The 13,421-nt window shown below is 34.3% G+C and overlaps 1 protein-coding gene and 1 long non-coding RNA gene across 2 annotated transcripts; one reads left to right on the top strand and one right to left on the bottom strand.

The window, feature by feature from the left end:
- Positions 1 to 2,456: 2,456 nt before the first annotated feature.
- LOC134700284 (uncharacterized) lies at positions 2,457 to 3,676 on the top strand. Its single transcript, XM_063561641.1, has 2 exons — positions 2,457 to 3,035; positions 3,104 to 3,676. The coding sequence occupies exons 1-2, from the start codon at positions 2,457 to 2,459 to the stop codon at positions 3,674 to 3,676; spliced, it is 1,152 nt and encodes a 383-aa protein (XP_063417711.1).
- A 1,025-nt stretch (positions 3,677 to 4,701) lies between these two features.
- On the bottom strand, positions 4,702 to 9,787 carry LOC134700179 (uncharacterized). The gene is made up of 4 exons (XR_010103798.1): positions 9,717 to 9,787; positions 8,032 to 8,130; positions 6,349 to 6,447; positions 4,702 to 4,763 (listed from the first exon to the last, which is right to left on the bottom strand). It is a non-coding gene; the product is annotated as an uncharacterized LOC134700179 (long non-coding RNA).
- Between the last annotated feature and the right edge of the window lie 3,634 nt (positions 9,788 to 13,421).

Below are 13,421 nucleotides of genomic sequence, written 5' to 3'. Positions count from 1 at the left end.
TTCAACTGATTTTGATAGTTTGTTCAAATGTTTTAATGTAACATCACTGAACCTGGTTTTGGGAAGGTTGTGATACCACTTAAATGTTCAATCCTGACACATTCTGTTTTCTGCTGTTTACATGTTTGGTTTTCGTTATCGTTTTGGTACATTAGTTAGGCCGCTTGTTTTTTTATTTTAATAGTTTTACATTTGTCATTTCGAGCTGACTATGCGATATGGACTTTGCCCATTGTTGACAGCCTCTGACAACCAAAGTCCAACTCCAACCTTCACGAGTGGTTTATTATCTGTAAACCTGGTGGAACTGTTTCAACTGACTGGAGAAGGGGCGAAGGCGAGCCACTGGCGCCTTAAAACCAGATAGCCTCGGGCAGATGGGGTTCGTCAACCTTGGAGGGTAGCCCATCAAGGAGAAGGAAAACTCTGACTCAAAACCTTCGCTGCCTTGCGGCCATACCCGTACGCCAGGGAAAGGCTTCAGGAGACAACCTCGAGGAAAATCCAGATTTAGGAATCTGCAACATCCTTCCTGTACTTCCAGGATCAGATCACTTGTTCAGAAGTTAAGGGTGAGGTAACCCCTACAGAAAACATAGAGTGCTGAAGACGGCGGTGTTGGGCTATATAGCGCACTCTTAACAGACCACAATACCACGCACAAACAGCCATAATGACACTTGAAATCACAACCAATCGATATGGTGCTCGTCCTGTGAGGACCCACCAGGCAGGTGCAGTGCCGGGTTCCCTGTCTCGAAGGAACCCATCAAATGCTACTGGAGGTACCTTTGTTTCGTCCTGTGGAGTCAGGGGACGAACAAGAAGAGCTACTGGCCGGAAAAACACCAAGCCAAAGTTGAAAGAACAACCAGTCATTAACATCATGCACTGGAATGCAGAAGGGGCATCCAACAAAAGAGATGAACTGCAGCATTTTCTACATGAAAATAACATTAACATCTGCTGTATTCAGGAAACACACTTGCAAGAAGGAAAACCTTTTAAAGTCAGAGGATACCAAGTTTTCAGGAGTGACAGAAAAGAAAGAAAGAAAGGAGGTGTTATGACCCTAGTAAGAAACAACATACATGCCAGGGAGATTAAACATATATGGAGGAAGCAGAATATCTTGAAAGCAAATTCACCATCGGGCAAAGCTCTTACAACATTGTCAACTTCTATTGTCCAAATAATAAAAAAACTCTCCCTAGATACCATACAGACATCAGACAGTAACTTTCTCATGGTAGGAGATTTTAACAGCCAATCTCATAGCTGGGGATACACCACAATAGACAAAAGAGGAGAAACCATAGAAGATTGGCAAGATGAACACCATCTCATCCTTGTCAATAATCCAACTGATACACCAACCTTCTATTCTCGCCGCTGGCCCACAACAACTACACCAGACCTAGCTTTCTGTACTGACGATATACACCAGAATATCAGTAGAAAGGTATGTGACCAGCTAGGGGGCAGTGACCATCGCCCAGTCATACTATCCATCAGAGGAACAAAAACTACTATTGATGCTCAATTACCAAGATGGAATTACAAGAAGGCAAACTGGGGAAAATTTGAAACAAGAGCAAATGAACTTACAAAGGACATAGTTATTGAAGGAAAGAACATCAACAATGTTGTCAAGATATTCAATACAAGCATAGTAAGAGCGGCAAAAGAAAGGGGTGTGAGAAAGGACTACAAGCCATACTGGTCCAATCAAATTCAAGAAACACATGATGCACTCACAAGAGCAAGAGAAGAGGCTGAATCAAACCCCAGCCAGAAGAATAACATCAAACTTCAACAAAGCAAGGCAAAACACCTCAAAACAAAACTTGAATGCCAGAGAAGAGGATGGAGAGAAAAAACATCATCTCTGAACATGGAGAAGGATACAACAAAACTGTGGAACTTGACAAAAGCTCTAAATGATGAGGGAAGTAAAGGCCAAAAGATAACACTAGAAGATGAAGGAAAAACAATCACAGGAAAAGCTGCTGCAAATACATTTTCAAAAGGTTATGAAGAAGTAAGCAATACTAACATCCCAACCTCACATAAAAAAGAGATAATAACCGAAATTAGAGAAAGAAAGGAAACACCAGCACATGATATCATGCAGACTGACATCACAATGTCTGAGATGAAACAATCTATAAGAAAGCTTAAGAAGAAAAAGTCTCCAGGTCCAGATAACATCACAAATGAGATGCTACAACACCTAGGGAACTCATCACTAAATACTTTGCTGGACATATTCAATCTTAGCTGGAGACAAGGTCAAGTCCCACAATGCTGGAAGGACGCAATAATGATGCCAATACTAAAGAAAGGAAAGAACAAGTCAAAAGCCTCAAGTTATCGTCCTATAAGCCTAACAAGCAGCTGTTGTAAAGCAACATATAACATCAGCTGAAGCTAAAGCTAGGAGAAAATTGAACATCATGAGGAAACTTGCGGGAACAAAATGGGGTGCAAATGAAAAAATCTTGAAATCTGTCTACCAAGGAAATGTACGACCATACCTTGAATACGGATCTAGCGCTTGGATGACTGCAGCCAAGTCTCACCATCAGACTTTAGACAAAGTTCAGAATCAGACACTACGTATCATCACAGGTGCTATGAAATCAACACCAATAAAAAGTATGGAGGATATAACAAACATACCCCCATTAGGAAAGCGAAGGGAGTGCAAAGCAATGATACAGGCCACCAAATATCAGTGTTCACAAGACCACCCAATGAATACCAGACTAAAACAACTCTCATCAGGCAGACTGAAAAGATCCAGCTTTACATTAGAGACAAGAGCATTGCAAAGAAAACACCAGGAAGCCCTACCAAAATATATAGAACCCATAGTTTTCACAATGAATAACACCCCTTGTGAAGAAAAACTTGGAAATGTCACCATCCAGACCTCAGTTCCGCTCATTACCACCAGAGATGAACAGACTAGTAACGTAAAGAAAATACTTACAATGAGTATGCTTGAAGAACAGTATCCTTCGGAAACTTGGGTAAGAGTATATACAGATGGGTCAGCCACAAATGCCACAACAAATGGAGGGGCTGGTATATACATTAGCCCAATGGAGATCAACAATCAGAGGCAATACCAACAGGCCTACATTGTTCAAACTACAAAGCTGAAGAAGAAGCCATTACTCATGCTGCACATTCCATCAAAAACAAAATCGATGATACATCTCAAGTAGTATTCCTGACTGATGCCCTCTCTGTTCTACAAGCTTTGAAGAACGACAAGCTGCCTCAACTCCAACAAGCTTTATACAACATCAAAAGTCTGACAACAGTTATCCAGTGGATCTCTTCACACTGCGGAGTTTGGGGTAATGAACAAGCCAACAGATTAGCAAAGTATGGTGCTGAACAAGAACAGGAAGAAAATCCAGTCTGCTTTTCAGAGATGAAGACTATCATAAAATCTCTGTTCAACACTCCACAGCAACAAGATAGTTACCACCAGCTAACAAGATCTGAACAAACCACCATCTTTAGACTGAGGACAGGACACAACAGACTCAACCAACATTTAAACAAAGTCATGAAAGTGTTCCATCTCCTATGTGTCCTTGTGGAGAAGCAGAGCAGGATACAGCACACCTCCTACAGTCATGCAATCTCCACCAGGCATTGAGAGATAAGATATGGCACTCAGTAACATCACTAGAAGAGAAGCTATACGGACCAGTGGATTCTCTACAGAAGACCACCAGATTTGTTGAGGAGACTGGTATTCAAGTGTAGGGGTAAATTCAGTAAAAAATCTCCCATTGACTTTAATGCTAATCTATGTGTGAAAATAAATTTATACCTGATTTACCTTTAGAAATTAAAATCTTTGATATATCATTCATGAAAGTACAAATGTAGCCCTATCTTTTGCAACAATAAAAACATAGGGTCATGCGGCATTTTTGGGCATTCACATGGCCTTGTTTACAAACAATGTAGATTCGCACTGAATTCCCATACTGACCCCCAATACTTTTCAACCCTGAAAGTACATTTAGCATTTATTTTTTTATTTTTTTTCAACTCTAGTTTTGATCCATCTACCAAAAAATATTTATTACAAACATTATCTGCCAATCAGAAGACCATATAACTTCAGTGTTATACAGAAAGCTCTCCCCTAAATGGGCGGTCCCTGATGACGTATATTTATTTACTGAATTTACCCCTATAAGAGACTTCTTTACTTCTTTTCCATCTTTTTTTGTAATAAACATGTAATTTATTCAATTTTCAAGATCCAGTTTCAATACAACCTTCAAAAATGCTGAATTTGTAAAGATAGAGCAAAATTTATACTACAGCCCATACTGCGGCCAATTTATATTTGGTATATACAGTTGGGCATTGACTGTTTTTAAAAGAATGGTGTAAAATAATATGTTTAATAAATATGAATTGTTTTCTGTGTTTGCTTTGAGTAGTATTGCAAGTACATCTAGAAACTTAAGTCTTGGTGTACTCTTAGTTAGTTTTTTTCCTTATATGGAAGTGTTTGGTTAAATACCATCAAAAGACCACAAAAAGACTTGCAAAGGCTTTTTTAAGCAGTTTCATACCAAATAAAACAACAATTATGTTTCATTATACTAAATCTGTGTTTTAATTACTTGTAAATTTCACAAAATGTCATTGACAATCACTCTGCAGAAATTCCTGTTACCCGGACATCAGGATGGGTAATCTTCGCCAAAACTAGACAGCTAGAACTGAAGTAGAAAAAAGTGCCAAATATGAAAAAATAAGATAAGGTATGACCAAAATTTACATTTGGGAGATTGAAGTAACAATTTAGATTATTTAAAAGCAATAATTTAACTTAAAAATCCAATTACAAACATTTTAACACTTGTTTCATAGATGAAGGACCTGTAATCATGAAAACTTGTCTAGTATATTCTTTAAATAAAGAAACGCAAAGCGTTATGTAAAAATAAATGAATACCTTCATGCGATCAGATTATTCGAGTGTTAAAATACTAGAAAAGTGCTTATTTAACACTTGTTCTACAACTTAACATGGGGAACACAGCTAAAATAACCCACTCCGTCAAAGGGAGGTAATCCATTTTTTTCACATGATTTTATACATTATGAGAAGAAATATCATGTGTAAAATGTGATGTAAATGGGGAGAATATTCATGCCTTTCATTGATATCATAACTCTCAAGTGTAATTTCTATTGTTTCTTTCAATCTGGACACAAAACTGATTTTCAAAATATACTTCATGCTTCTCTCACTGTACACTGAGTGCATCCTGGATAGCCGCAGTTAAAGATAGAAATTTGTGTAAAAAACAGCTTTAAATGGTTCCAAAATCCTTCCTTTACATGAACATTTACAGGAAATGAGTTTTGTGATTATTGTGTGGTCCTGGACAAGTACAGTGAAAAAGTGCATATTTTCCTATAGGGGTAAATTCAGTAAAAAATCTCCCATTGACTTTAATGCTAATCTATGTGTGAAAATAAATTTATACCTGATTTACCTTTAGAAATTAAAATCTTTCATATATCATTCATGAAAGTACAAATGTAGCCCTATCTTTTGCAACAATAAAAACATAGGGTCATGCGGCATTTTTGGGCATTCACATGGCCTTGTTTACAAACAATGTAGATTCGCACTGAATTCCCATACTGACCCCCAATACTTTTCAACCCTGAAAGTACATTTAGCATTTATTTTTTTATTTTTTTTCAACTCTAGTTTTGATCCATCTACCAAAAAATATTTATTACAAACATTATCTGCCAATCAGAAGACCATATAACTTCAGTGTTATACAGAAAGCTCTCCCCTAAATGGGCGGTCCCTGATGACGTATATTTATTTACTGAATTTACCCCTATAAGAGACTTCTTTACTTCTTTTCCATCTTTTTTTGTAATAAACATGTAATTTATTCAATTTTCAAGTTCCAGTTTCAATACAACCTTCAAAAATGCTGAATTTGTAAAGATAGAGCAAAATTTATACTACAGCCCATACTGCGGCCAATTTATATTTGGTATATACAGTTGGGCATTGACTGTTTTTAAAAGAATGGTGTAAAATAATATGTTTAATAAATATGAATTGTTTTCTGTGTTTGCTTTGAGTAGTATTGCAAGTACATCTAGAAACTTAAGTCTTGGTGTACTCTTAGTTAGTTTTTTTCCTTATATGGAAGTGTTTGGTTAAATACCATCAAAAGACCACAAAAAGACTTGCAAAGGCTTTTTTAAGCAGTTTCATACCAAATAAAACAACAATTATGTTTCATTATACTAAATCTGTGTTTTAATTACTTGTAAATTTCACAAAATGTCATTGACAATCACTCTGCAGAAATTCCTGTTACCCGGACATCAGGATGGGTAATCTTCGCCAAAACTAGACAGCTAGAACTGAAGTAGAAAAAAGTGCCAAATATGAAAAAATAAGATAAGGTATGACCAAAATTTACATTTGGGAGATTGAAGTAACAATTTAGATTATTTAAAAGCAATAATTTAACTTAAAAATCCAATTACAAACATTTTAACACTTGTTTCATAGATGAAGGACCTGTAATCATGAAAACTTGTCTAGTATATTCTTTAAATAAAGAAACGCAAAGCGTTATGTAAAAATAAATGAATACCTTCATGCGATCAGATTATTCGAGTGTTAAAATACTAGAAAAGTGCTTATTTAACACTTGTTCTACAACTTAACATGGGGAACACAGCTAAAAAAACCCACTCCGTCAAAGGGAGGTAATCCATTTTTTTCACATGATTTTATACATTATGAGAAGAAATATCATGTGTAAAATGTGATGTAAATGGGGAGAATATTCATGCCTTTCATTGATATCATAACTCTCAAGTGTAATTTCTATTGTTTCTTTCAATCTGGACACAAAACTGATTTTCAAAATATACTTCATGCTTCTCTCACTGTACACTGAGTGCATCCTGGATAGCCGCAGTTAAAGATAGAAATTTGTGTAAAAAACAGCTTTAAATGGTTCCAAAATCCTTCCTTTACATGAACATTTACAGGAAATGAGTTTTGTGATTATTGTGTGGTCTTGGACAAGTACAGTGAAAAAGTGCATATTTTCCTATAGGGGTAAATTCAGTAAAAAATCTCCCATTGACTTTAATGCTAATCTATGTGTGAAAATAAATTTATACCTGATTTACCTTTAGAAATTAAAATCTTTCATATATCATTCATGAAAGTACAAATGTAGCCCTATCTTTTGCAACAATAAAAACATAGGGTCATGCGGCATTTTTGGGCATTCACATGGCCTTGTTTACAAACAATGTAGATTCGCACTGAATTCCCATACTGACCCCCAATACTTTTCAACCCTGAAAGTACATTTAGCATTTATTTTTTTATTTTTTTCAACTCTAGTTTTGATCCATCTACCAAAAAATATTTATTACAAACATTATCTGCCAATCAGAAGACCATATAACTTCAGTGTTATACAGAAAGCTCTCCCCTAAATGGGCGGTCCCTGATGACGTATATTTATTTACTGAATTTACCCCTATAAGAGACTTCTTTACTTCTTTTCCATCTTTTTTTGTAATAAACATGTAATTTATTCAATTTTCAAGTTCCAGTTTCAATACAACCTTCAAAAATGCTGAATTTGTAAAGATAGAGCAAAATTTATACTACAGCCCATACTGCGGCCAATTTATATTTGGTATATACAGTTGGGCATTGACTGTTTTTAAAAGAATGGTGTAAAATAATATGTTTAATAAATATGAATTGTTTTCTGTGTTTGCTTTGAGTAGTATTGCAAGTACATCTAGAAACTTAAGTCTTGGTGTACTCTTAGTTAGTTTTTTTCCTTATATGGAAGTGTTTGGTTAAATACCATCAAAAGACCACAAAAAGACTTGCAAAGGCTTTTTTAAGCAGTTTCATACCAAATAAAACAACAATTATGTTTCATTATACTAAATCTGTGTTTTAATTACTTGTAAATTTCACAAAATGTCATTGACAATCACTCTGCAGAAATTCCTGTTACCCGGACATCAGGATGGGTAATCTTCGCCAAAACTAGACAGCTAGAACTGAAGTAGAAAAAAGTGCCAAATATGAAAAAATAAGATAAGGTATGACCAAAATTTACATTTGGGAGATTGAAGTAACAATTTAGATAATTTAAAAGCAATAATTTAAATTAAAAATCCAATTACAAACATTTTAACACTTGTTTCATAGATGAAGGACCTGTAATCATGAAAACTTGTCTAGTATATTCTTTAAATAAAGAAACGCAAAGCGTTATGTAAAAATAAATGAATACCTTCATGCGATCAGATTATTCGAGTGTTAAAATACTAGAAAAGTGCTTATTTAACACTTGTTCTACAACTTAACATGGGGAACACAGCTAAAAAAACCCACTCCGTCAAAGGGAGGTAATCCATTTTTTTCACATGATTTTATACATTATGAGAAGAAATATCATGTGTAAAATGTGATGTAAATGGGGAGAATATTCATGCCTTTCATTGATATCATAACTCTCAAGTGTAATTTCTATTGTTTCTTTCAATCTGGACACAAAACTGATTTTCAAAATATACTTCATGCTTCTCTCACTGTACACTGAGTGCATCCTGGATAGCCGCAGTTAAAGATAGAAATTTGTGTAAAAAACAGCTTTAAATGGTTCCAAAATCCTTCCTTTACATGAACATTTACAGGAAATGAGTTTTGTGATTATTGTGTGGTCTTGGACAAGTACAGTGAAAAAGTGCATATTTTCCTATAGGGGTAAATTCAGTAAAAAATCTCCCATTGACTTTAATGCTAATCTATGTGTGAAAATAAATTTATACCTGATTTACCTTTAGAAATTAAAATCTTTCATATATCATTCATGAAAGTACAAATGTAGCCCTATCTTTTGCAACAATAAAAACATAGGGTCATGCGGCATTTTTGGGCATTCACATGGCCTTGTTTACAAACAATGTAGATTCGCACTGAATTCCCATACTGACCCCCAATACTTTTCAACCCTGAAAGTACATTTAGCATTTATTTTTTTATTTTTTTTCAACTCTAGTTTTGATCCATCTACCAAAAAATATTTATTACAAACATTATCTGCCAATCAGAAGACCATATAACTTCAGTGTTATACAGAAAGCTCTCCCCTAAATGGGCGGTCCCTGATGACGTATATTTATTTACTGAATTTACCCCTATAAGAGACTTCTTTACTTCTTTTCCATCTTTTTTTTGTAATAAACATGTAATTTATTCAATTTTCAAGTTCCAGTTTCAATACAACCTTCAAAAATGCTGAATTTGTAAAGATAGAGCAAAATTTATACTACAGCCCATACTGCGGCCAATTTATATTTGGTATATACAGTTGGGCATTGACTGTTTTTAAAAGAATGGTGTAAAATAATATGTTTAATAAATATGAATTGTTTTCTGTGTTTGCTTTGAGTAGTATTGCAAGTACATCTAGAAACTTAAGTCTTGGTGTACTCTTAGTTAGTTTTTTTCCTTATATGGAAGTGTTTGGTTAAATACCATCAAAAGACCACAAAAAGACTTGCAAAGGCTTTTTTAAGCAGTTTCATACCAAATAAAACAACAATTATGTTTCATTATACTAAATCTGTGTTTTAATTACTTGTAAATTTCACAAAATGTCATTGACAATCACTCTGCAGAAATTCCTGTTACCCGGACATCAGGATGGGTAATCTTCGCCAAAACTAGACAGCTAGAACTGAAGTAGAAAAAAGTGCCAAATATGAAAAAATAAGATAAGGTATGACCAAAATTTACATTTGGGAGATTGAAGTAACAATTTAGATTATTTAAAAGCAATAATTTAACTTAAAAATCCAATTACAAACATTTTAACACTTGTTTCATAGATGAAGGACCTGTAATCATGAAAACTTGTCTAGTATATTCTTTAAATAAAGAAACGCAAAGCGTTATGTAAAAATAAATGAATACCTTCATGCGATCAGATTATTCGAGTGTTAAAATACTAGAAAAGTGCTTATTTAACACTTGTTCTACAACTTAACATGGGGAACACAGCTAAAAAAAACCCACTCCGTCAAAGGGAGGTAATCCATTTTTTTCACATGATTTTATACATTATGAGAAGAAATATCATGTGTAAAATGTGATGTAAATGGGGAGAATATTCATGCCTTTCATTGATATCATAACTCTCAAGTGTAATTTCTATTGTTTCTTTCAATCTGGACACAAAACTGATTTTCAAAATATACTTCATGCTTCTCTCACTGTACACTGAGTGCATCCTGGATAGCCGCAGTTAAAGATAGAAATTTGTGTAAAAAACAGCTTTAAATGGTTCCAAAATCCTTCCTTTACATGAACATTTACAGGAAATGAGTTTTGTGATTATTGTGTGGTCTTGGACAAGTACAGTGAAAAAGTGCATATTTTCCTATAGGGGTAAATTCAGTAAAAAATCTCCCATTGACTTTAATGCTAATCTATGTGTGAAAATAAATTTATACCTGATTTACCTTTAGAAATTAAAATCTTTCATATATCATTCATGAAAGTACAAATGTAGCCCTATCTTTTGCAACAATAAAAACATAGGGTCATGCGGCATTTTTGGGCATTCACATGGCCTTGTTTACAAACAATGTAGATTCGCACTGAATTCCCATACTGACCCCCAATACTTTTCAACCCTGAAAGTACATTGAGCATTTATTTTTTTATTTTTTTTCAACTCTAGTTTTGATCCATCTACCAAAAAATATTTATTACAAACATTATCTGCCAATCAGAAGACCATATAACTTCAGTGTTATACAGAAAGCTCTCCCCTAAATGGGCGGTCCCTGATGACGTATATTTATTTACTGAATTTACCCCTATAAGAGACTTCTTTACTTCTTTTCCATCTTTTTTTGTAATAAACATGTAATTTATTCAATTTTCAAGTTCCAGTTTCAATACAACCTTCAAAAATGCTGAATTTGTAAAGATAGAGCAAAATTTATACTACAGCCCATACTGCGGCCAATTTATATTTGGTATATACAGTTGGGCATTGACTGTTTTTAAAAGAATGGTGTAAAATAATATGTTTAATAAATATGAATTGTTTTCTGTGTTTGCTTTGAGTAGTATTGCAAGTACATCTAGAAACTTAAGTCTTGGTGTACTCTTAGTTAGTTTTTTTCCTTATATGGAAGTGTTTGGTTAAATACCATCAAAAGACCACAAAAAGACTTGCAAAGGCTTTTTTAAGCAGTTTCATACCAAATAAAACAACAATTATGTTTCATTATACTAAATCTGTGTTTTAATTACTTGTAAATTTCACAAAATGTCATTGACAAACACTCTGCAGAAATTCCTGTTACCCGGACATCAGGATGGGTAATCTTCGCCAAAACTAGACAGCTAGAACTGAAGTAGAAAAAAGTGCCAAATATGAAAAAATAAGATAAGGTATGACCAAAATTTACATTTGGGAGATTGAAGTAACAATTTAGATTATTTAAAAGCAATAATTTAACTTAAAAATCCAATTACAAACATTTTAACACTTGTTTCATAGATGAAGGACCTGTAATCATGAAAACTTGTCTAGTATATTCTTTAAATAAAGAAACGCAAAGCGTTATGTAAAAATAAATGAATACCTTCATGCGGTCAGATTATTCGAGTGTTAAAATACTAGAAAAGTGCTTATTTAACACTTGTTCTACAACTTAACATGGGGAACACAGCTAAAAAAAACCACTCCGTCAAAGGGAGGTAATCCATTTTTTTCACATGATTTTATACATTATGAGAAGAAATATCATGTGTAAAATGTGATGTAAATGGGGAGAATATTCATGCCTTTCATTGATATCATAACTCTCAAGTGTAATTTCTATTGTTTCTTTCAATCTGGACACAAAACCGATTTTCAAAATATACTTCATGCTTCTCTCACTGTACACTGAGTGCATCCTGGATAGCCGCAGTTAAAGATAGAAATTTGTGTAAAAAACAGCTTTAAATGGTTCCAAAATCCTTCCTTTACATGAACATTTACAGGAAATGAGTTTTGTGATTATTGTGAGGTCTTGGACAAGTACAGTGAAAAAGTGCATATTTTCCTATAGGGGTAAATTCAGTAAAAAATCTCCCATTGACTTTAATGCTAATCTATGTGTGAAAATAAATTTATACCTGATTTACCTTTAGAAATTAAAATCTTTCATATATCATTCATGAAAGTACAAATGTAGCCCTATCTTTTGCAACAATAAAAACATAGGGTCATGCGGCATTTTTGGGCATTCACATGGCCTTGTTTACAAACAATGTAGATTCGCACTGAATTCCCATACTGACCCCCAATACTTTTCAACCCTGAAAGGAAAAAAAATAGTACATTTAGCATTTATTTTTTTTATTTTTTTTCAACTCTAGTTTTGATCCATCTACCAAAAAATATTTATTACAAACATTATCTGCCAATCAGAAGACCATATAACTTCAGTGTTATACAGAAAGCTCTCCCCTAAATAGGCGGTCCCTGATGACGTATATTTATTTACTGAATTTACCCCTGTAAAGGCGAACGATAAGAAGATTGTTGAAGGCCGTTCTATCATGTATACTTGTTTATTTCTGTGTCATTTAGTCTTTATTTTGTGAATAGTCGTGTCATTAGCAATCAAACCACATATTGTTATATATACGTCTGAGCCAGTGACAACTCTACAACAGATTTATCCATCGGATCACTAGCAGTGATGGTGATACATGGCTGTGTACATTATGTATATACAACTCGTCTAAACATCAACCCAACAATGTTAGATCTGTAAATTATGTAAGACTCGAAATTTGCTTTCGCAAATTTTTTGTTCTTCCCTCGCCGGGATTCGAACCCATGCTACTGATATATCGTGACACCAAATCGCCAGCACTGCTGCCGTCCCGCTAGACCACACGAACACCGTGGCTTTACACAAATAAAGCTTTCGGTGGCCATGTGTTACTGATTCAGAAGTACTTATTAATATATATAATATATATATGACTGTATCTTGCATTGATTTGTAGGATCCTTTACTATAGATAATTGAGCTGATCTGTAAAAAAAACCATCTCCATGCCTTATATATCATGTACTGAAGTACGCCGCTAGATTAAAACTGACGAGGAAACTTTTAAGGTAACACACGGCCACCGCAAGCTTTATTTTGTGAAGCCAAGGTGGTCGTGTGGTCTAGCAGGACGGCTACAGTGCAGGCGATTTGGTGTCACGATATCTTTTTGTTTGATTCTTCATGATAATCATCGCCTGTTCATATTAAAAAAATCCTAT

Source organism: Mytilus trossulus, unplaced genomic scaffold (genome assembly GCF_036588685.1).
Source record: "Mytilus trossulus isolate FHL-02 unplaced genomic scaffold, PNRI_Mtr1.1.1.hap1 h1tg000128l__unscaffolded, whole genome shotgun sequence".
Lineage (NCBI taxonomy): Eukaryota > Metazoa > Mollusca > Bivalvia > Mytilida > Mytilidae > Mytilus > Mytilus trossulus.
The sequence above is the reverse complement of the archived record's forward strand: the minus strand, read 5'-3'. Positions and strand labels throughout refer to the sequence as shown.

What these genes read in the sequence shown, in the direction of transcription:
- LOC134700284 (XM_063561641.1), top strand. Translation starts at nt 2,457, where the DNA reads ATGAGGAAACTTGCGGGAACAAAATGGGGTGCAAATGAAAAAATCTTG. An exon ending in AGTATCCTTCGGAAACTTGG is followed by an intron (nt 3,036 to 3,103) that starts GTAAGAGTATAT and finishes TATATACATTAG; the next exon opens with CCCAATGGAGATCAACAATC.